This window comes from Plecotus auritus (assembly GCF_963455305.1).
Source record: "Plecotus auritus genome assembly, chromosome: 2".
NCBI lineage: Eukaryota > Metazoa > Chordata > Mammalia > Chiroptera > Vespertilionidae > Plecotus > Plecotus auritus.
The window spans coordinates 105,220,394-105,244,738 of NC_137771.1; the positions used below are offsets into that span (position 1 = coordinate 105,220,394).

The window sequence follows — 24,345 nt, forward strand, 5'->3', positions numbered from 1 at the left end:
GGGGGCGAGATCAGGTCGGCAAGGTAGGGCAGTTAGAAGCAATCAGGCAGGCAGGCAGGCAGAGGCAGTTAGTAGTGATCAGGCAGGCAGGCAGGTGAGCAGTTAGGAGCCAGTGGTCCCAGATTGCAAGAGGGATGTCTGACCGACTGGTGGTCGGACATCCTCCAAGGGGTCCCTGGTTGGTGAGGGTGCAGGCTTGGCTGAGGGAACCCCCCCTTCCATGCACCAATTTCGTGCACTGGGCCACTAGTATATAATAAATGCGCTGCACTAGCTCTGGGTCACTGTCTCTTCATCCAAGAACAGTGTCCTACTTGATCCCAGCTTTACCCACTGTGTCTGTGTCTGTCTCTTTCTTTTCCTCAGTCCCCAGTCACCCCTACTCAGGACTTGTTCGCTCTCTAGCTGTGCTGGTTGTGGCTGGAGAACCCCCATATCTGGTGCCCAAACTGGGGACCTGAGTACAAGGGAACCCTTAGCAATTCAGGTGAGGGGATGGCTCCGAGGAGTGCATGCGCAATGAACTCAAGAAGTAAAGTAAGGAGCGGATTGAAATAGCTGGGTGTAAAACATGGGAAATTCCAGGTCTCAGGAAAGAGATCTCTATTCTCAAATGCTTAAAACTATGCTCAAAGCTAGAGGATACTCTATTAAGTGTAGTCAAATTCTTGATTTCTTAAATTTTGTTAATGAAACTTGCCCTTGGTTTCCTGAAGAGGGAACTGTCAACTTTCAAACCTGGGAAAAATTTGGAAAGCAGTTACCTGATCGATACACAGCAGAAGGTTCACAGAAAATTCCTATTCCTACATTCACACTATGGTTTTTAATTTGTGGCTGCCTTAATCTAGCACAGGAGAGCTTAACAATGTCTAAGCAGGGTGTGGCCATGGCTTTACAGCCTACAGTAGAGGGGTGTGAATCTCTAAAAACACCACCTTCCCCCTCTGTGCCACTTCCTCTTCCACACATCACTCCTGTGACCACAGTCAAGAGCCTGTCTGATAAAGTTTTACCTTCTAATTATGAGCAGGAGCTAGAGTTTGAGGTGAAGTGGGACAAGCATTACCGTGAGCAGGGTGACTCAGATAATGAGAAAGGTTTTGATTAGTGTGCACATCTCGGTGGTGGTGTGGCCTCCCGTCGTCTTCTCTGCAAATGGGCTCCCTGGCCTAGCGCCCCCGTTCCCGCCACCGTGATCGTGCGCCGAGGTCCGTGAGGGGTCGCTGCCGAGGTTTCCACCAGTCCACAAGCAAGAGCATGGCAGCCATCCCCTCCAGCAGCTCACTCGTGGCCACCCACGACTACTACCGGCGCCTCCTGGGTTCCACTTCCAGTAACAGCTCCTGTGGAAGTGCAGAGTACCCTGGGAAAGCCATCCCCCACCACCCGGGTCTCCCCAAAGCCAACCCAGGTTGCTGGTGGGCAAGCTTCTTTTTTGGGAAGTCCACTCTCCCATTCATGGCCACAGTGTTGGAGTCCCCAGAGCACTCGGAATCTCCCCAGGCCACCAGCAGTGTGATCACCTGTGACCTGGCTTGGGAAGACACAAGGAAGCAGCCTGGTGGCCAGCCTGGCAAAGCCAATGCTGGGCCCCCATCCTGAGTGGCCACCACCAGACTTCCAGAGGCGCTAGGCTCTTTGAGCCTCTCCCTGCCCCCCCATCCTCTTCCCTCTCCTCACCCCACCTCTTGTAGACTAGGCCGGCTGCAACAAGAATACGCAGTTGGGTTCTTTTATAGCAAAACAGCAAAACACCAAAAAGTAAGTTGAGAGAGCCCCACTCTTTACTACCCGAGCCACACGCAAGCCTGCCTAACACCCCATAACCATGTGCCTTGCACCAAGTGGAAAATAAATGAGAAGCAGCCAGCAAAAAAAAAAAAAAAAGAGAGAGAGAAAGGTTTTGCTCACAGCCGCCCAGCCTTTACAGCTGGATGCAAAAAAGTGAGTTCATATTTTACTTTGCTGGAGGCTCAAGCTACTTATGGTGGGCTAAGCTGTGTAGGAAGGGATTGAAAGAATTTCCCAGCAGCTGCCAAGAATTCTTCATTCTCTCCCTCCCAGGCCCCCAGAAACCCTTAGCTAGTAAAATTTCTGTCTGCATGTCTATAATGCAATTTTGGCTTTCTAACTTTTAGGGACTTTAATTTGCTTTTCCCTGATTTATGATTTTACTGTGTGGTGTTAAAATTTTAAGATTCTAAGATTAATTTGAAAGTGTAAAATTTATGAAAATTGCAACCCAGGGAAGTTTAAACAAAAGCCAGCTAATTCCAAGCCTGCCTGTGATGTCACAAACCCATGCAGGCCAGCCCTGGGGACCCAAAGCATGGGAAAAGGCAAGTGGTAGGCGTGTCCCCCAATGTTTTCTCTACAATTCAAAGTATATTCTGTTCTTCTGTGGCATTACTAAAATATAAAAATTTAATGGCCAAATTAAAAATAATTAATTCTGTGGTCAAGACCAAATCTTTAATATTAAAACCACTTTAATTTTTTTTAATATATATATATATATATATATATATATATATAATTTTTTTTTTTTTTTTTTTTTTTTTTACAGAGAGGAAGGGAGAGGGATAGAGAGCTAGAAACATCGATGAGAGAGAAACATCGATCAGCTGCCTCCTGCACACTCCCCACTGGGGATGTGCCCACAACCAAGGTACATACCCTTGACCGGAATCAAACCCGGGTCTCTTCAGTTCACAGGCCGACGCTCTATCCACTGAGCCAAACCAGTAAGGGCAAAAGCACTTTAAGTTTTAATAATCTTTAAATTAGGTATATTTGACAGCTTTTTTGAATGTGGTATTTCAAGAATTTAACTAAGAGAGCTTTGTGACATCTCAAGGGCCCTAAGGTGACACAAAGATCTACTCTCTCCCAAAAAGAAATATTTTTGAACTAAATTAGACCAATACAATATACTTGAAATTACATATGGAAATAAGCTACACAGGCTAGGTTGGACAATAAGATTAATAGTTCCATGATAATGGGTGGTTCTTGAATAAGGATAGACTGCATTTCAAGGTTGGCTCCTGGGTCCCAGGGGCATATGACTCCCAGCCAGATTAGCATGTCCTTTTTTTGAACAGAAAGAGCAATCATGGTTAAGAAAAAGCTTTAGGTAATAATTGGCTTTAAAATCTCAAAGTTGTTAAGATATAATAAATAGATTTAACTAAAATGAAGAATTTGTGATAAAACTTTTCAGTAATAATTATAAATATGTTAAAAATAAAAGTCCAGTCACTCAAGAGGAGACGGACTGTGCTCTCTGTTGGAGGAAGGGGCCAGTTGCCCTTTTCCCTGTAAAAATAGAGAAGCCACAGCAGTAATCTTAGATGTTATCTCTAAGGAAAAATGTGGCATTTTAAATCCAAACTGCTAAAGGCTGAGAACAGGCTGCTAGGCCTGCTCCCTCCTACCTCTGCCTTTTCTCCAGCCTCAAATGCCTATACATAACTTTCCAAAGTCTCCGGTAACTTAAAGACTTTGGAGCATTGCTGGGTTAAATGATAAACATCTAAATATTTTAAAATAACATAAAATGCTAAAACATTAATTGCTAGACAAGTTTTAATTTGCCTGCTCTTAGTTTTTATCACAAAGTCTTTTATACTTTGTTGAATGTATAATTTCTTGAAAGTAAGAGTGTGCTTAAAGTGTGTTCATAAATGTTAATCTAAGAAATGCTGGCTGTTTACTTTTTGGTAATCATTGGAAAATTAAGGTACCTAAGAATTGACAATAGAAGGCATAGGCATGGACATGCATTTTAAAGAAAAAAGAAAGAAAAGGTCTGTACAAGTTGCTGAAGGTATGTCAGAAAGAAAGAATATTAAAGTAGAAATACTTAATGGAAGGTCTGAGGCATGGTTATGCATTTTGAAGGAAAAAGAAGGTGGTTTCTAAAGGTGGTTATTTCTGAAAGTTGTAAGAATTTTTCTGAAAGTTGTAAGAATGTCTGAGGAAGTTATAGAAAGTTTGTAGAAAGAAATGTTAAAAGGAAATTAATTAAATGACACGGGCCTCGCATGCCCTGCATCATCAAAATGCCTCTGCTTTGCCCAAGTAATTTCATATTTCCCAAGAGCAGGCTCGCCAAATCATTAAGTAATGCCCCCAGTGTATTATTCACCTCCCTGTGCCAGCATTAGGGGCAAATCCCCGAGGACTTAAACCTAATCAAATCTGGCAGATGGATGTCACTGATACCTGACTTTGGCAGATTTCGGTGGATCTATATCTCTGTGGACACATGCTCATGCTTCATTCTCACTACTCCCCAAACAGGGGAAATTGCAAAGCATGCAATTAATCACTGCCTAGTGGCTTTTCCAGTCATGGGACAGCCCCTAGAGATAAAAACAGACAATGGGCCTGCTTATACTAGTTTCTCCTTTCAGTAGTTTTGCAAGCAATACCAAATAATACATAAGACAGGAATTCCCTATAATCCCACGGGACAAGCAATTGTAGAAAGAGCTAATTGGACATTGAAGACTCAGCTACAAAAACAAAAAGGGGAAGATGGGTATTATCCTACTCCACAGAATCAGTTAAATCATGCCCTTTACACTTTACATTTTTAAAATTGTGACAATGAGGGTTGCACAGCAGCTGAGAGGCATCAGGCTCCTGGTGCTGTGGCATCTGCAGGTATGATGTGATGGAAGGATTTACAATCAGGACAGTGGAGAGGGCCAGGTCCAATAATGATGTGGGGAAGAGGCCATGTTTGTATCTTTCCAGAAGGTGCTTCTAACCGCATCTAGGTGCCAGAGTGAGCAGTGTGTTATGACCATGAACCCAGGAGAACAGCTCATGCCGTTCAAGAAACTGAAGATCACATCTCTGGTGAAGATACCAGCTCAGCAACCAACCCTGAAGAAGGATAAGAGCAGAGGGCAGGTGACCAAGGCCACCCAAGAAGCTAGTGTCCCCATATGGGGTCAACTGAAGAAGCTGCTCAATAAGTGGTAGAAGGACAGGGGGGTCCAGGTAACCCCCTCCACTCTTTTTATCACTATGCTGGCACTTGTCAGCTCCCAGGTAGGTATGGCTATAGCAGAAACTTACTAGATATATGTTCCAGACCGCCCCCCTGTGGTTAATCCAGCCACCTGGACTGAGGAACAAGTACCAGTGTTTACTAACAACACCAATATGGCCGGGGGTGGCTCCAACCAACACATAACTCCTTTTTTTCCAGGGTAATGATACTTATATTGGCTTTAGTGGGTAGGTCCCTATTTGTTTATCTAAAAAGGAGACATCAGGATGTTTGCAACTTGGCCAAGAAAATAATACATCCTATGGGAGCGCAAGCATTGCTAACATTGTGGGTCCCTGGGATTTGGGAAAATATTTTCAGACAGTTACTAAATTGGGGTTTCCTAAGGCCACCCAATGGCTGTCTGATAAGCATACCCCACTTTCCTACTGTCCTAATAGCACCAATATTGATCTGGGATCATTTCCTCAATGGCAAGATTGTGCCTACCCTGTGCCATTGAGACATAATATTTCTGGCTCCAACTTGTATGTATTGGATTGGTCTCACAGGCTTGATGCTAAATGTCCCCACTATGAGCCTATGTCACCAGGAGGGTTTGTGGGTAATGCCCTAACCATGGAAACAAGAAGTTTGCAGAAAGATCTTTGGCTTTTAGCTACTGCCTTTGACTTTTTAATTTTACTAGCTCTTCCTTAGCTGATATTAAAGGATCCTGTTCATTGAGCCCTTGCTATGGCTTACGAGTCGGTGCCCAGCCCCCATATGTATTGGTGACTGGAAATGTAAACATCACCAGATTAAACACCCATTATGCTGTCCAATGCCATCACTGTAACCTTACCAGCTGTGTTTCCAGGCATAATCTGAATGAAGATATACTAATTTTAAAGCAACCCTCTTTTATTATGCTTCTAACAGGAAAATGGTATCATGATGTAGGCCACCAGGCATTGCAGGAACTACACAATCAGCTATCCCAGGAAAAGTATGCTTTGGGACTTATTATTTTTGGTCTTGTTACCCTAGTTACTGTTATTGCATCTGCTGTGACTACATCTCTTGCATTGACCCAGAACATCCAGAATGCAAAGTTTGTTAATGAATTGGCTCAGAACACCTCGACTGTACTTCATGATCAAGAAGACATAGACAAAAAGCTAGAAACAAAGCTAAATGCTTTGGAAGCTGTAGTAATAGGATTAGGCAATCAATCAGAAAGTGTCAAGATTAGACAGCAATGCAATGCCATGCTGCTTTTACATATATTTGTGTGACTTCAGCCCACTATAAGTTCTCTATGGGATTGGAGTAAAACAAAAATGCACCTATAGGGAATATGGCATCATAATAATATCAGTATAGACCTTGTGCAGTTACACAAACATGTTCAAGCCATTTAGAATAGTCATGATGAGATTATATCTCCTGCGAAGCTGGCAAAAGAATTGCTGGATGATTTAAAAGGATTTAATCCATGAAATATGTTAAACCACACCACCTGGTACCTAATAAGATTCCTTTGTGTACTACTAATATTATTCTGCTTTCTTTCAGTCAGCAGCAAGCTCCTGCGATCTCAAGTCCAAAGGCTCCAATTAGATGTCCATAAGCTGCATTTAAAAAATAAAAAAGGGGGAGATGTAGAGAACACCTGCTAGAGCACCAGAGCAAGGGTTGTCGGCTGAGTCCAGCGGCATCGGCAAAGCCATGTCCTGGAAACATATCTTGCCAGTAGGCAAGAATGTTGTCAGTCTTGACCTATAGCTCAGGCTCCAGGGGGTGGGTGTAATTATCTAAGTTCAGCCAGGTGCCAGAGGCAGATGCAATTATCAGGGTCCAGTCAGGCCTGACGATTCTGAGAAGCCACAAGAATGAAGAATTGCAGCTTGATCTTTAAGCATGATTTCACATAATTCCTTTGTCTTAAACTCTAGTAAAACTTCCTGGTATCATGTTGTATAAAATAAACGTGCTGCACTAGCTCTGGGTCACTGTCTCTCCATCTGAGAATAGTATCCTACCTGATCCCAGCTTTACCCACTGTCTCTGTGTCTGTCTCTTTCTTTTTCTCAATGCCCAGTCACCCCTACTCAGGACTCATTTGCTCTCTAGCCGTGCTGGTCATGGCTGGAGAACTCCTGTAAATGAGTAGGCTAATTTGATGAAGTATGTAGGTGGTTTGGAAAATGCAAGCAACTGTATCATATAGTTATAGCTGCCTTTGAATTCATGGTTAAAAAGCATGGGATATATCTTTCAAGCAGTGAAAATTCAGAATCATTGAAAAAGTTAGAGCTAAGGAAAAATATAATCAGGATTTTGTTGTAGGAAAAAAACCTTGGCAGATGTGATGAGCAGAGAAATGAGTTAGGAAGCTCACAATAGTTTAGGCAATAGGTAAAAGGTTCTGAACCAGAGAGTGGCTATAGAAATGAGACATAATAGAGGTAAAACTGACAGATATTGCTAAAATATTAAAATAAGATCGTGAAAGCATTGAAGGGAGTCAAAACATGACTGAATTATAGCATTGGCCTGGGGTGGAAGAGAGTCCAGTTAGTAAGTATATAGGTTGTGGCGAGAGATGGGGATAAATGTGTTATAGTATGAACCCTGGAGTGAATTGTAAGATTTTCATGGGAAAACAATCACTTGATAGTTACATGGCTGTCAAGCAATTGCTGGAAATAGTCACTGTGTACACATTTTAGTGCTGCATTAAAACTTAGCTTGGTCTTGGCCAGGTAGCTCAGTGGGTTATAGCATTGTCCCCATACACCGAGGTTGTGGATTCCATCCCCAATCAGGGCACATACCAGAAACAACCAATGAATACATAAATAAGTGGAACAACAAATTGATGTTTTTCTCTCTCAAATCAATAATAATAAAAAAAAACTTACCTTGAACCAACAATCTGAAGACTTTAGTGCATTTTTATGTGAGTACTGAAGCATTTTTAATATGTTAACAAGCACATGATCTGTAAACTTAAGTATGTAAACAACATTATGTAAACAACATTATGTTTGTAACTAGTAATTTGTTGAACTTCCATCCCTTGACATTGCCATTCAGTTCCCACTCTCCAACTTACCCCCAACCTCTGCTAACTCTGTTATTTTCTTTTCAGAGTGAACAAAAGCAAACATAATAAACAACTAGCTGAGAACCTGAATCCAATATCATGTAGTCTGGGTAATAAATTAATTATTACCCAACAAATTGGGTAATAAACAAAAACACTTTCTTTCTTACTAGAATTGAAAGTGGAAAGTTAGACTTGTATTAACCATTTTCTTCTGATAGTCTTTATCAAATCTGTCATTCTGAGCCACAATAAAGTGATTATTACAGTCTCCAACTCCCCCTGAAACAGTTATGAGGAACAGTCAGTAGCTATTAGGAAAATTTGTATCTCTTGATTCTCCTGCTTTTGTGTGATGATTTTCACTCCGCCCTCCAGGAGGGGCAGTATTGGACAAAGCATTTCTCTTGCTAGCCTGTCCCCTTTTCATCCTGAAGGGAAGAGGAAGTCTTGTCTGATTGTGTTGGATTTAGACACCAAACCTCACTTTCTAATGGCTAAACATTGATTTCATTTAATTTGTGGTCTCTTAAACACTTCTTTCCCCAGTATCATTTATTATAGATCTTATTTTTCTTATCCATAGAAATCTCCCCAAAGGCTCTGAAATACTGGACAGTTCTTTAAAGATTATGACTAAAAGAAAATATAAAAACCTTTTCTCATGAATGGAGAAATAGAGTGGTTTATGATTTCAGTAGGAATTGACAAATAGTTTGCCATTGAATTTTGCTTCATAACATCAAATGAAGTGTGATGGACAATTTTATCTAGAATGTAATCATCTAGGTTATTTTTCAATAAATTCTCCTAGCTTTTGAATTTCATGATTTGGGTTCTATAATCAGAGTAAAAAGAAAAGTGAAGATTTGATGTAAAAGAGTTTAAAAACAATATTAAATTGAAATAATAATAGTGATAAGTAACATATCATGAATTAAAATTAAAAATAATTATACCTCAAAAATGCTCAGCTTTTCAGAAATGACTCATTTTCTAAAAAATATATTTTTATTGATTTAACGAGGAAGGGAGAGGGAGAGAGAGATAGAAACATTATGATGAGAGAGAATCATTGATTGCCTGCCTCCTGCATGCTCCCCAATGGGGATGGAGCCCACAACCTGGGCATGTGCCCTTGATTGGATTTGCAGGCCAACACTCTATCCACTGAATCAAACTGGCTAGGGCCAGAAATGACTCATTTTAATATGGTGACACATATTTTTTCTCTTTATTAATTAGAATTATTAAGATTTTCTTGCTCTAAGACGGAAGCATCCATTGAGTATGATAATATGCAGTGTGTGGAGAATGTGTCCAGACTTATTTCCAAATGCCCTCCTCAAGCCAGTTATTGGAAGGGTCTTGGTCAGCAAAAAGCCTAACAGGAGAGTGCATAGACTAATGATGAGAACAAAGATATTGCAGAATCATAGAAGCAGGCAATTTAAAACCTTACCGAAGGGAGGCTGTCACGTTTTTGACCTTGATAGGAGTGTTCCCAGACATTGCTGTGGTGGCAGAAGGATGGAGAGCACTTTTTTATACTCATGAGGCAACTAAGATGTGCCCATAGCTAATAACTCTAGTGCCCAGTATGTCCAGGTGTTTAGGTGTCTCTGAGAGGAACTCAGTACCAATGTAGCCACTGTTTTCTCATCAGAGGGACACAAAATCCTGGGAAGATGTGGCCATGGAAAGTACCTTATTTCAAGAAGGAGTGGTGGGAGAGGGAAGTGGAAAAGTTTACCCCAACAACTGTATCTTCTGCTTTAAAGTGGGCTCTGCTTAAAAAGTTGGATGTCAACGTGCTTAATTTAATTGGCCTCACACAGGCTAGGAATCAGCAAGAGTGCTGAAAACTGTGAAATTTGTGTGACTACAGTCAGGGAATATTCCAAAATATGATCACATAAATATTTAAAGGGGTTTTAGGGACTCTGAGGTTAGACTACCTGTTTTAATAAAGTTTCTTCCTGGTATTCATCATACATTAGGGTCTACCCTGATAAAAAAGGGACATATCCTCTCTTTGACGCATATGGTGAGCAAGCATCACTCAAATAGAATTTTCCTATTCTGAGTGTGATAGCACCCTCATTTGTAATATCTCCTCACAAAAGAGCAAACTCTTCCCTTATACAACTCCCTGCCATAATATTGCCTAATTAAGTATATCTGGAGTTCTGTGATTAAATAACTCTCTGAACTCAAATAGTAGATGCATCTGAAAGGTATTTCCTCAGGACATGAGCAATGAGAATCGCCTACTCTATGATTTCTTGTTTTTTTTTTTTAAATTTAATAAATCTTTATTGTTCAGATTATTACAATTGTTCCTCTTTTTTCCCCCCATAGCTCCCCTCCACCCGGTTCCCACCCCACCCTCTGCCCTTACCTCCCCCCCCACTGTCCTCATCCATAGGCATACACTTTTTGTCCAGTCTCTTCCTGCACTTCCCACACCCATTCCTCCCCAAGAATTGTCAGTCCACTCCCTTTCTATGCCCCTGATTGTATTATATTCACCAGTTTATTCTGTTCATCAGATTTTTTATTCACTTGATTTTCAGATTCACTTGTTGATAGACATGTATTTGTTGTTCATAATTTTTATCTTTACCTTTTTCTTCTTCTTCCTCTTCTTAAAGAATACCTTTCAGCATTTCATATAATACTGGCTTGGTGGTGATGAACTCCTTTAGCTTTTTCTTATCTGTGAAGCTCTTTATCTGACCTTCAATTCTGAATGATAGCTTTGCTGGGTAGAGTAATCTTGGTTGTAGGTTCTTGCTATTCATCACTTTGAATATTTCTTTCCACTCCCGTCTGGCCTGCATAGTTTCTGTTGAGAAATCAGCTGACAATCGTATGGGTGCTCCCTTGTAGGTAACTAACTGTTTTTCTCTTGCTGCTTTTAATATTCTCTCTTTGTCTTTTGCTCTTGGCATTTTAATTATGATGTGTCTTGGTGTGGTCCTCTTTGGATTCCTTTTGTTTGGGGTTCTGTGCGCTTCCTGGACTTGTAAGTCTATTTCTTTCACCAGGTGGGGGAAGTTTTCTGTCATTATTTCTTCAAATAGGTTTTCAGTATCTTGTTCTCTCTGGCACCCCCATAATTCAGATGTTGGTACACTTGAGGTTGTCCCAGAGGCTCCTTACATTATCTTCAAATTTTTGGATTATTTTTTCTTTTTGCTTTTCTGGCTGAGTGTTTTTTGCTTCTTTGTAATTCAACTCTTTGACTTGATTCTTGTGTTCCTCTAGTCTGTTGTTGGGTCTCTGTATAATATTTTTTATTTCAGTCAGTGTATGTTTAATTTCTAGTTGGTCCTTTTTCATATCCTCGAGGGTCTCACTAAATTTATCGGCCTTTTCTAGGAAATTTTTGAAAAACCTTATAACTATGGTTTTGAACTCTATATCCAGTCATTTGTTTTCCTCCATTTCTTTCATTTGTGATCTGTTTCTTTGTCTCCACATTTTCGTTGTTTCCCTGAGTTGGTAGAGTAGCTTTGTGTGGTAGGTGTCCTCTAGGGCACAGTGGCGCAGCCTCCCCAGTTACCTGAGGTGGACACTCTTGGTGCACCCCTTTGTGGACTGTGTGCTCAGCCTTGTTGTAGTTAAGTCTTGATTGTTGTTGGTATCACTGGGAGGAATTGACCTCTAGGCCAAATGGCTCTGAGGATCAGCTGTGTCTATGCTGGGAGAACTTCTGTGCTGGAGACACTCTTATGAGACAAGACTTGCAAAATTGCAAAAGCTTCTGTGCTCAGCTTGGATGGGGTGGAGTCTCAGGGCAGAGCAGACAGCCTTGGTTTCCCGTCAGCCATGCCCTATGAGGCTCCTGGGTCTCAGTGTCCCTCAGTAATCGCTGCAAGCACCTCTGAGAGAAAGCCGCCCTCGAGTTTCGCCCACTGCCAGACAGTCCAGTTTCTCCCCAAATGAGTCAGGGTTCCCAGAAAATTGCCCGGAACTGGAGTTCAGCGCAGTCAGGAGCTTTTGTCTCCCTCCCACTTTAGAAAGCCAGCCGCGCACTCAGCCTCCCATGCATTCAGCAGTCAGTCCTCTCTGCACACGCACGCCTCTGGACCTCCGCCTTCCGCAGTTCCTGAGTCTCAGTGTGCTTTCTCTTTTCCTGACAGTCCAGATTCCCCCCGAATGAGTCTGGTTTCCCAGGGTCTCACCCGAGACTGGAGTTCAGTGCAGTTGAGAGCTTCCTTCTCCCTCCCGCTTTAGAAAGCCAGCCATGCACTCACCCGCCCATGCACACAGCCGCCCATCCTCTCTGCGTGCGAATCTTCGTACCTCAGCCTTTTGCAGCTCCTCTGAGTCTCAATGTGCTTTCCTCTTTTCTTCTAGTTGTAGAATTTCCACTCAGCCAGCTTTCCTGTGGTTCTGGATGGTGTCTGTTTTGTCTTTTAGTTGTAGTTTTGATATTGTTGTGCGAGGCAGTAGTTTAGGTGTTTACCTATGCCGCCATCTTGGTTTCTCTGTCCACTTTCCTGTTTTTTGATGACCTCTGTGGTGTCTCAACACTTTTGTATCAAGTAAACACAAAGAAGGAGGGATTTTATATTGATAACTGTGTAGGTTGTCCTGACAGTTCTTTAATCATGGTTCTGAGAATACTAGAAATGTAATGACTGGTCTGTTTTAAAAAAATCATAGGGTGCAATCTAAAATAAAACAAAACAAAAGAAAAATTCATAGACACAGGGAATAGATTGGGAGTTGCAGGAGGTAGGGGGTAGAGGGCTGTGTGAAATGGGTGAAGGAATTCAAAAGGTACAAACTTCCAGTTATAAAATCAATAAGTCCTGGGGATGTAATGTGCATAGTTAATGAAACTGTATTGCATATTTGAAAGTTGCTAAGAGAGTAGATCTTAAAAGTTCTAATCACAGAAAATAATTATAACTATGTGTGGTGACAGATGTTAAGTAGACTTACTGTTGTGATCATTTTACAGTATATACAAATGTCAAATCATCATGTTGTATACCTGAAACTAATACAATATTATATATCAACTAGAGGCCTGATGCACGAAATTTATGCAAGAATAGGCCTTCCTTCCTCCAGCTGCTGGCATTGGCTTCCCTCTGGCATCTGGGACCCAGGCTTCCCTTGCAGCCCCGCTTCTTCCGGAATGTCATCTGGAAGGATGTCCTGTCTAATTAGCATATTTTGCTTTTATTATTATAGATTATATTATAGAAAAGTGATTCTGTTTTTCACTCTTGATATTTTATATCTGGCAATAAAGCCAGAATTTTAATTCAATAATTCTGATTCTAAATCATTATTATTTTCCCAAAATGCCATAATTTCTTAACTGTTTCTCAAAATTGATGTTCCTCAAGTACTAATGAAAAAAAAATGTGTTATAAAAAATTTTCCCTCCTAAACAGAATTTTAAAATAAATATGCCTGTAATGAAAAGGTTACAGAGCACCATGAAGTTGCAGGTGAGACTATGTGATACATGAACTCATGATCCCGTATACATTTTGATACATGGACAGCTATAGCCAATGAAATACAGCAATTTTCGGTTCCCTGTTTCAATCTGTGAGTCCCTGGTCGGCCTATACACTACGTTTTATGTTCAAATTGATGCCATTGTAACAACCTGGTTATTATTAACAGGAAAGGAGGAAAGGGAAGACTAGATAATATAGGCATATTATTTATACAGCTTTGCTAAAAAAGCTGCATTTAACATTCTTCAAATGTGTTCCCAGCTGATCGACAGGGGAAGTGACTGGACAAAGGCAGTTTATATGCATGTCCAGTACGGTCTGAGTGACATGGGAAGGTGCCTACCTGTCTGCTAGTCACACCTGGGACCAAATCAGTGACGGGAATGGGCATGGCCACTGCAAGGATATGAAACCTGAATATTTAAACTTGTAGACAAAGAAGCACTCTCCTCTCTCTCTCTGCATGCCAGGTTCCTGGCTCTTCTGTGTCAGGGGTGTGCTCCCCTGTGCTTACATAGCCCATGGCCATGTAGAAACCACACAATGGACTAATTGACTTTAATTAGTTTGGATGCTGAACTACACCCGACTGCAGCTGCAACATGGAACGGAAGCTCTGGACACTGGCCTTGCTTTTGGCTTTGCTGGAACCCCAGCTGTACCTCTTTCAGGACTGGCTTAAGGCACATTGGAAACTGAGGAATGTAACTTCATGCAAATAAAGCCACACCTCATTTTCCTGTAGGATCTTCTGAAAATTCTTATTTCAGTGGTGCTCCAAGAACCTAACTCCACTTCCACAGTGATGGGGAAATTTTATTCTCCAGTAACAAAATAGGAACACATTAAACATCACTGCTCCTCACTGTCTTCATAGAAGAAGTAGCGAATGCGGTGTTGGTCTATGGCTTTCCACCATCCTTTTGCGTGGTCATACCAAGAAACCCTGTACACTGCAATACAGGATGTAACACAGGACAAGGAGTCACAGAAGCTCAACCAGCAAATATTCCATTGAAAGGATAATTCCCGAATGTCACATTGATGATTCCTTCACATTAAAGAAGGCAGATTCCATGCTGTACTAAGAAAACGATTCTTTCTTTTTATAGTGTTTGAGGGTTTTGATAAAGGAAGGATTCAAAGCTGAATTTTCATAACTTCCCCAGTCAGAAAATTCTCAGAATAGTCTTCTGAGAATAGGTTCCTGGGGCAGGAAGTGCTTTATTCATCCTTTGGAAATGGTAATAAGACATCATATTGTCCTTGAGATTTCCTGCTACACAGATTATCTGGGAATGGTGGGAGGAGAAGAAATACAAAAAGATTAGCATTCTACATGACAAATTATTTTAAGGTGGATCCATTTTGTATAGGTGAATCTTTCTGATGCTGCATTCTTGTGATGTTGGTGTTTGTGGGAGATGAAAGGATTCATATCAGAAATGCAGCAATTATTGTGAAGAGGTGAACTATTTTTTCTTTAATAATAAGTGAAGTGTTTTAAGAAGAAATAGATTGAAGACCAGAGTATAACTCAATTCCTTTTGCAGCAAGTGGATGGGAAGATGTGTTTTTAGGGTCCCTGGTGAGGGCATGCGTTAGCTTGTTCCAAACCTGTAAAATTGATTTTTTTAAATCACTTCCCACTATTTTTCTCTGTTTGCTTCTGATAGATCCTCCCTTCCCCCAACTGGTGGGCCGAGTATGACGTAACCTGCAGCCCGGAAATACCTGAGTGCCTAACTATGTACCTTATATGGACCATACATTAAGCCACCAATCAGCGCACACCAAGTACCCTAAGCCCCCATTCCTTCCCATTCCTCCCCTCAAAAGGAGTGCTCACCTCTGCACGGGTTGCTGCTCTCCCCTTGTGAGACAGCCCGGCAGGTCTCTTTCTTTTAATAAACCCTGTAATACCTGGTTTTCAGCTTCTGACTGATCTTTCAGCTTTGAAATACTGCTGCTTTCATTATTACTACCTTAGAAACAATTGAACAATTTAAGGCAGGTGTAAGAGCATTGTAACTGCCTGGAGTTCTGAACTGAGAGAATATGTCTAAACTATGAATTAATTTTTTGGCTTGAACAATTTCTAACCATAAAAGACAACAAACCAAATAAATAAAAACCTAAAAAATTCAATTTTTTTGCCCATGAAATTACTTAGGCTCATCCTTGTGGAGTAAAAGTAATTTCTAATTGGAGAATCAAAATTTAACTTAATTTTGTATAAACAGTAATTCCATTAGAAAATGTCTGGAGTACAGAAATCGCAAGATATACAGTAGTTGTTCTTTTTTTAAAGACAAAGTCATAAAATCCATCAATAATTGTTTGAATGCCTAGAATTTTGAGAGTGCTATTTGATAGTAAACATTCTAAGTATATATTTAGGAGTACAATCAAGTGAGGTTATGCCATACTCATCAGAACCTATGGACAGGATTATCCATTCAATGAAAGGAAATTGCCCATGAGTAGGTGCTTCTTGACTTTTGTCAACATCACCTTCATTTTGTATTAAGTCCACTATCTTCCAAGTCTATGTTGTTCCTTATTCTGCATGGAAGATGAAGATGTAGAGACATTTAGTATACTATACTAGAGGCCTGGTGCACAAAATTTGTGCACAGGTAAGGTCCCTAGGCCTGGCTGGCGATCAGCACCAATCTGGGGCAGAATAGCAGGGTGATCAGGGCCCCTGCTCTCACTTGCCTTGACCTGGCGCTGCCCGCTTACCTGCTCCACCATCCTGCCCTGGTCCCATTCTCATTGGGGCCCATCAGGGCCAGCAGTGCCTCCACTGCTGCCCGCTGCCAGCGCCACATTGCCAATGCCCACCATGTTCCGCTCCACCCCCTGGTGGTCAGTGCACATCTAACTCTCAGTCAGTCGAACTCCCGCTCATGGGGACAATTTGCATATTAGCCTTTTATTATATAGGACTAGAGGCCTGGTGCATGAAAATTCATGCACTGAAGGGGGCATCCCTCAGCCCGGCCTGCCCCCTCTCACAGTCTGGGAGCCCTCAGGGGCAGGAGGTGACCCGGCGATCAGGGGAAGGTGACACCCCATCACACCTCTGCTGCTGCCACTGCCAGCAGCGCAAGCCTCGGCCAGCCCTGGTTACCTGAGCCTCAAGGCTTGCCTGCACCTTGGGCCGGCCCTTGGTGGCTGGGGGCCTGAGGGGACTGGGGGACTCTGGAGGCAGATGTGTGGAGCGGCCAGGCCCGCCTGGGGGTGGGCCCCACCTTGCCACGCACCTGCTGCCCCAGTGGCTGTGGGCACCACCATCTTTGAGGGCATGGCAGTCAATTAGCATATTCCCTCCTTATTGGTTGTGGGTGCTTCCATCTTTGTGACAGCATGAGAGTCAATTAGCATATTTCCTCTTTAATAGATAGGATTCCCTAAAAGATGATCAAAAACTTGTTAGAACATCTATGTGAATTTTGAAGCTAGGTTTATAATGAAATTCAGAAAACATAATTCTTTATATCTTGTTTTATAATACGATTTTTTATGAAAGACTACAATATGAAGTAGACTTTATATGGATAAATACACAGTTCATTTAATCCATTAATTTGGGTTGTTATCCTATTGATTTAGCTGCATTTTTTTAAGAAAAAATAGTTCTCTGACCCTGAACTGAAGACTTTTGAGGGCTTCTGTGGGCTGTTGAGGTGAAATCAGCCTTGCAAAACCACAGCTTCCCTAATTATTCTCCAAATCAGCCTAGAGATCCCTTTTCTAGCTCACTCAAGTTAGAAATGCTCATCAGTGGTGTCATGGAAATGAGACAAATATTTGAAACTGGATTGGCAAGGCAAATTTACTTCTGCAGAATGGTGCCGTTGCTGGCTGAATATCACCGTCTGCCCTGCCCCTCATTCTGACTCTGCCTTGATTGGTCAGAGCTCAGAGCTCAGACCTCAGGTTCACATTATTGTGCAATTGGCTAATTCAGAGGAAGGGGAGGGGTAAGGCGGAGCCTAAGATGGCAGCGAGCTCTTTTCTTTGACAGAAAAATTGCTGGTTCACTCTCATACTCACACAAAGCAGCTTTTTACAACAGCTACAATAAAGGTCTGCATTGGGAATAAATAAATCAACAAGGCCTGCTCCTTTGATCTTGGCTATTTTATTCACTCTCTTCTGGGGAAGTAAAATAATAATACACATCACAGGAAGAATTAAATGCTTAAAAATTGTAAGTCATTTTAATATTTTTTGTGTAGTTTCAGCCTTAGCCATATCACTCTGCCCAGCAAGTAGTTTTCCACTCAAACGCAAATCAATTTTATTTCATTATTAATGCATTTTCCCACTTTCCTCCCTAACTCTTCACCTCCCAGGTCCCCTTCCCCCTGCCTACTGTAGGATAGGTAGAAATAAGTAGATCATCAGGCTCCGCATGGAAGTGCCAGGTCTGATCCCAGATGTCATAGGTGGGTGTGGGTTGAAGAATTCCCTTCACATAGTTGACAATTAGATGCTCTGTTCCATCAAAATTTAAATCTTTCAGTTTGTTTAAGGTCATTAATGTCAGAAATCAGAGTACTATTCCAGATAAAATGTTTGCGTTCAGTCATTGCGTTCCTGATATAATACAGACAGTGCAAACTCTGACCACAAGCCCTGCCTAGGGCAGCCAGGAGAGGGCTGCAAATCCAGGGAAAGCGCCAAGGCCTGCTGGCCTGAAGTCCGGGGCGGGACTGTTGTTTAGGGCTCTGTGCGCAGGTTCCCCCCAGCTGTTCCCCGCCAGACTGTGACGTAAGGCCCGGCCTTCCCAAGCCGGCCTGCATTTGTGCTCAGTCCTGCTTCTCTGTGTCAGTGTAACTGAAGCATAGTGGTCCCTCCTTTGGAAAAACTGCTGTTTGAAACTGCTGTTTGAACTACTCTGTTATTCTTAGTCTCTTATTCTGTAGGTCAACTCTGTTATTTTTAGACTGTAAAATAACTTTGTTTTTTGCTTGAATAGAAAAGATAAACTTAACTGTCTGACCTTGCAAGCTAGCCATCTAAAGGGGCTGATACACTATATTAATTCACATATTCTGCCAAGTGTTTGTTCATCCAAGGTTACAGGTGTTTGATTAGATATAATATGTACTCAAAGTTACAAGCTGTCTGTATAGATATTACAGGTGTTTGATTAGATATAATATGTATTCAAGGTTACAAGCTGTCTTACACAAAGAACTAGAAGTATATAAAAAGGAAATACTCCCTCCTGTGTTGTTCAGAATTTGACAGAGGTAATCTGCTCTAAACCAGTGCACAATAAAGATGACTCCTAACTAATTGGCTCATTAGGCATCTTGTCCAGCTCACCAATTTGCGATACAACATATTTTTTGTGTAGTTTCAGCCTTAGCCATATCACTCTGTGCCCAGTGGTTCATATGTCGTATCTTTGTGTTCATAATATAACTCTCAGATACTTTCATTTGTTGTTTCTTCTGGGAATTTTAAGCTAAATGAAAAGTTGGAGAGAATTTGCCAGTGGAATTTCAGATTGCAACATAGACTAACTTCCCTTAAAGGTTGAAGGGAAATTTCTGTGGACTGTTAATAATGCGGTCCTAGATTTTAATCTCCCAGCATAAATTTCCAAAAGGGTCAGTTTTGTTATTTTTTAAGAGTAAAACAAATAATGGTCTATCAGAGAAGGTTTCCTTCCTTTTGCAGACCATTTAATATTAGTATCAATAGGAGTCTCTTCATAGCTATTAAAACATGTATGTCTCAAAAGCAAAATGTTTGCAAAAACTCTGGAGTTGCAGAAGATGGTGGTTGTGTTAGGACACACACCCATTTGCTTCTTCTTTCTTGCAGTTCACTTCCCAGACTTATGCCGAGTCTCCTGTAAGACTTGTTTCCTTAAAAGCCTTGGGGCTTATTTATGCTGCTTGCTCCTTTCCTTGGAACATCCTGGCTTCTGTCTGAGTTTTTTTCCTCCTGGTTCAACCACAAACTCTTCTTTGCTGACTATCTATAAATAGGCCAAACTCTTTTTAGTTTTTAACTGCTATTATAAGGTCACCCACTCAATTTTTCTGTCTCTTCTTGTGATATAATAAAGAATATATCTGTCTGATTCCTGGCGGAGAGTTTCAAAACCTTTGGAAGTTCCTGTTATCAGAGTGTCTTTGGTTATTCATGAGTCCCTTTCAACCATACCTAAGTATAATGCTAATGAGGTGACTCTCCTGGAGGCCCTAGAGAGCTTCAGAGTAGGGGCTGGCCACACCCGAAATATCCAGCACATGATTAGAGGGTTGGAATTTTCAGTCCCATCCCCAACCTCCAGGGAAGGGAGCGGGGGTAGAGACTGAGCTCAGTCATGTGGCCAATAACATGATAAGACCCCAGTAAAACTCTGGACACAGAAGCATCAGTGGTTGGTGAACACGTGATGTTCTTGGAGGGTGACATGCCCAGATTCCACAAGAAAAGGGCATGGAAGCTCTCTGTCCCTCTCCTCCAAGACCTTGAACTATGCACCTCTTCCATTTGACTGCTCCTGATCCTATCCTTTATGATAAAATTGTAATTGTAAGTAGAGTGCTTTCAGTGAGTTCTGTGAATAATTCTAGTGAATTATTAAACCTAAGGGGATTACGGGAATCCTTAAATTTATAGCTTGTTGGTCATAAGTGCAGATGATCCTGAGACTTGTGGCTGGCATCTGAAGTGGGGCAGTCTGTGAAAGATTTTGTCCTTAACTTGTGGGGTCTGCACTAACTTCATGTGGTCAGTGTCAGAATTGAATTGAATTAGAACACCTGGTTGGTGTCAGACATTGCTGTTGGAACACCTCTCTTGCCCCCAGCAACCCTCAGTGGCTTTCACAGAATCCATTCTGTTCCCAGTAGTCATGAATTTGCATAAATCCCTTTCCACCCAAACCTTTATAAGATCCCATGAGGGCCTTCATATAGAGGCCTCTGCCTGTACCCCAAGTTAAGCCACACTTGTTGCCTCTCAGAGGGCTGCAGTCCAAAAGGCCTTTGTCTATCCTGGCAAGCACCAGGCTCACTCCAGTGTTGCTTTTCCTGGTATTCTCTTTGGCTCTTGTATGTCTGGTTCTTGTTAAGTTCTTTGGCTTCCTTCAAGTCTTCTTTAATGTCTTCCTTAAATGTCCCCTTTCTGAAGAGAGCTTCCTTGAACTTCAATGTCACATGAAGAAGGTCCCCAATTTCCTTGCTTGTAGCACTTTCCCTTCCTTTAGAGTAGCTATTCAAATTTAGTTGTGTTTTTTTAATTGAGGTAACATTGGTTTATTACACTATATAGGTTTCAGTTGTGCAACATTATATAATTCGACATCTGTTTATACTACATTGTACTCAACACCAAAAGTCTGATCTGTTGTCTACCTCTATGAGTTTGTTTACTTGTTTGTTTGTTTATTTACTTTTGGTTTTCATTAAAAATATGCATATCACTTATGAGTGAAATAATATAGTATATGATTTTTCTTTTATTTTTAAAAAATGTATCTTTATTGTTGAAAATATTACAGATTTTCCCTTTGTGTTTTTTTTTTTTCCATTGACCCACTCTACTCCACACCTGCCCTTCCCAGGCCTTCAACACTCTATTGTCTGTGTCCATGGACTATGCATATCTATACTAATAAAAGCCTAGGTGGCCCTCGTGCCCTCATGTCATCACAAGATGGCTGCCACAAGATGGCTGGCAGGGGAGGGAAGTTGTGGGCGATCGGGCCGGCAGGGGAGCAGTTAGGGATCAGTCAGGCCAGCAGGGGAATGGTTAGGGGGCGATCAGGCTGGCAGGCAGGCGAGTGGTTAGGAGCCAGCAGCTTCTGTGGGATCCGGCCTAAACTGGCAGTTGGACATCCCCTGAGGATTGGAGAGGGTACAGGCTGAGCTGAGGGACACCCCCCCCCAGGGCATGAATTTCGTGCACCGGGCTTCTAGTATGCATATAAGTTCCCCAGTTAATTGCTCCCTAACCACCTCCCCACCCCAATCTTCCCTCTGAAATTCATCAGTCTATTACATTCATCTATGTCTCAGGATCTATTTTGTTCATCAATTAATTTTGTTCATTAGATTCCACATATGAATGAGATCATGTGATACTTATCTTTCTTGGATTGGCTTATTTTGCTTAGTATAATAGCCTCCAGGTCCATCCATGCTGTTGCAAAGATAAGAATTCTTTCTTTTTTTACAGCTGCATAGTATTCCATTGTGTAAATGAACCACAGCTTTTTTTATCCACTCATCTGCTGATGGGCATTCGGGTTGTTTCCATATCTTCGTTATTGTAAATTGTGATGCTATGAACATAGAGGTGCGTATATTCTTTCTGATTGGTGATTCTGGTTTCTTAGGATATGTTCCTAGAAGTTGGATCACTGGGTCAAATGGAAGTTCCATTTTTAATCTTTTGAGAAACTTTATACTGTTTTCCACAGTGGCTGCACCAGTCTGCATTCCCACTAGCAGTGTACTAGGGTTCCCTTTTCTCCACATCCTCGCCAGCACTTGTCATTTGTTGATGATAACCATTCTGACCCATGTGAGGTGATACCTCATTGTCATTTTAATTTGCATTGCTGATGTTCAGTGACTTTGAGCATTTTTTGAGATGTCTCTTGGCCTTCTGTATGTCCACTTTAGAAGTGTCTATTTAGATCCTTTGCCCATTTTTAAATTGGATTGTTTGTCTTCCTTTTGTTAAGTTGTAGGAGTTCCTTATATATTTTGGAAACTAACCCCTTGTTGGATGTATCATTAGACAATATGTTTTCCTGTGCAGTGAGCTCGCTTTTCATTTTGTTGATAATTTCTTTTGCTGTGCAGAAGCTTTTTATTTTGATGTAGTCCTGTTTGCTTATTTTCTCCTTAGTTTCCTTTGTCTTAGAGATGTATCAATAAACATATTGCTTCAAGAGATGTCTGAGATTTTACTGCCTATGGTTTCTTCTAAGATTTTTATGGTTTCACAACTTAAATTTAAGTCCTTTATCCATTTTGAGTTTATTTTTGTGTATGGTGTAAGTTGGTGGTCTAGTTTTATTTTTTTTTTTGCATCTATCTATCCAATATTCCCAATACCATTTATTGAAGAACTCCCTTGACTCCATTGTATGTTCTTCCTTCCTGTGTTAAATATTAATTGAGCATAATGGCTTGGGTCAATTTCTGGGGTCTCTGTTCTGGTCTTGTGTCAGTAGCAGGCTGTTTTGATTATGGTGGCTTTTTAGTATAACTTGATATCTGATACTATGATTCCTCCAACTTTGTTCTTCTTTCTTAAGATTGCTGTGGATATTCAGGGTCTCTTTTGATTCCATATAAATTTTTGGAGTGTTTGTTCTAGATCTGTGAAATATGCCATTGGTATTTTAATAGGAATTGCATTGAATCTATAGATTGCTTTGGTAGTATGGACATTTTAATGATGTTGATTCTACTAATTCATGAACATAGTATATTCATTCACTTGTTTATATCTTTGTCTATCACTTTTTTTTAGTGTTTCTTTTTTAAATTTTTATTTTATTGTTTAAAGTATTACAAATAGTAGTATGTAGAGAGTGCCTGGGAAGGCACATGGGCATTTCTTTAATTATTGTCAGCTGAACCCAGTGGTGGTTGTCAAAGCCACGTGCTGGAAACATTCTGCCAAAAGGCAGAAGTGTTGTCAGTTTGACCTTCATTTCTGCTCAGGTGCTGGGGAGTGGGTTTTATTATGTAAATCCAGTCAAGCACCAGGAATGAATATGACTTGGGCCCACCCAAGAATGCAAATAATCTCCTTTGTCTTGACTTTTAGTAAAACTTCCTGGTATTTGGGGTATAAAATAAACACCCTGTATGGGCTCTGGGTCACTGTTCCTGTCCCTGTCCATGTCAGAGGACAGTGGTCCCACCCAGCCCCAGCTTCTTCCTTCTATCTCTATGTCTGTTTCTTTCGTTCATTTTCTCAATCCCCAGCCACCCCTACTCAGGAACTGGACCACTCTCTAGCCGCGCTGGACATGGAAAAGAGAGTGTAATGGAGCGCGTCCCCCGGAGATAGACCACCGAGACCAATTGGATCAAACAGGGAAAAAGTTTATTACAGATTCGAATCTGGGCCCCGCCATAGCTGATGCAGCAGCAGGCAAGTGCCGTGGCGAGAGCACTGTTGAAAGGGGCAGTCCCTTCCTTTATACCCCTTCCCTCTATAACCGTTGGCCTGGCATTCCCTGATTGGCCCCTTTGAATGACCCGCGAATGTGGGACCCCTTTGTCCTGGACTTTTCCTAATATGGTTCGCTCGCGCAGTGAGGAAGTTCTACACCGGACCTTTCCCTGTATGGGTTGTTTGTTACAGAGACAGCTCTGTAATGCCTCTGGCAGGTAGGGGAGTGGTGGTCAGGCAGAAACTATTTCTTTTATTTATGGCACGGGGAGTTCTATAGTGCCTGCGGGGGGTGACCTTTCCAAGTGGTTGTTTTAAATTTTTCTACTCTGACTCTAGACCCCGAGGTCTAGTCCCTTCCTGCCCTCCACATTCCCTACTGGTCTTATTGGGGAATCAAATCCTTGATTCCTCTGCCTCTTCCTCTTCTATTGTTAGATTTTGATAGTGGGACCGGAGGACCGTAATTTTAAGGTCCTGGGTCCTAGCCTGTATCATGTTGACTAAAGACCTGAAGAGGCATGGACCGATTGATAGTACTAACAGTAACCCGGATAAGGGGC

General features: G+C 41.5%; 1 protein-coding gene and 1 pseudogene across 2 annotated transcripts; one reads left to right on the forward strand and one right to left on the reverse strand.

Moving 5' to 3' along the window:
* Window positions 1-1,260: 1,260 nt before the first annotated feature.
* Window positions 1,261-1,605, forward strand: LOC308243177 (pancreatic progenitor cell differentiation and proliferation factor-like; the record flags this gene model as incomplete). Its single annotated transcript, XM_080658445.1, has 1 exon — window positions 1,261-1,605. The coding sequence occupies one exon, from the start codon at window positions 1,261-1,263 to the stop codon at window positions 1,603-1,605; it is 345 nt and encodes a 114-aa protein (XP_080514571.1).
* Window positions 1,606-8,289: 6,684 nt separating this feature from the next.
* On the reverse strand, window positions 8,290-16,366 carry LOC308241166 (sulfotransferase 1C4-like; annotated as a pseudogene). Its single transcript has 5 exons — window positions 16,355-16,366; window positions 14,768-14,901; window positions 14,468-14,562; window positions 8,777-8,958; window positions 8,290-8,402 (listed from the first exon to the last, which is right to left on the reverse strand). The product of its transcript is annotated as a sulfotransferase 1C4-like (transcript).
* Between the last annotated feature and the right edge of the window lie 7,979 nt (window positions 16,367-24,345).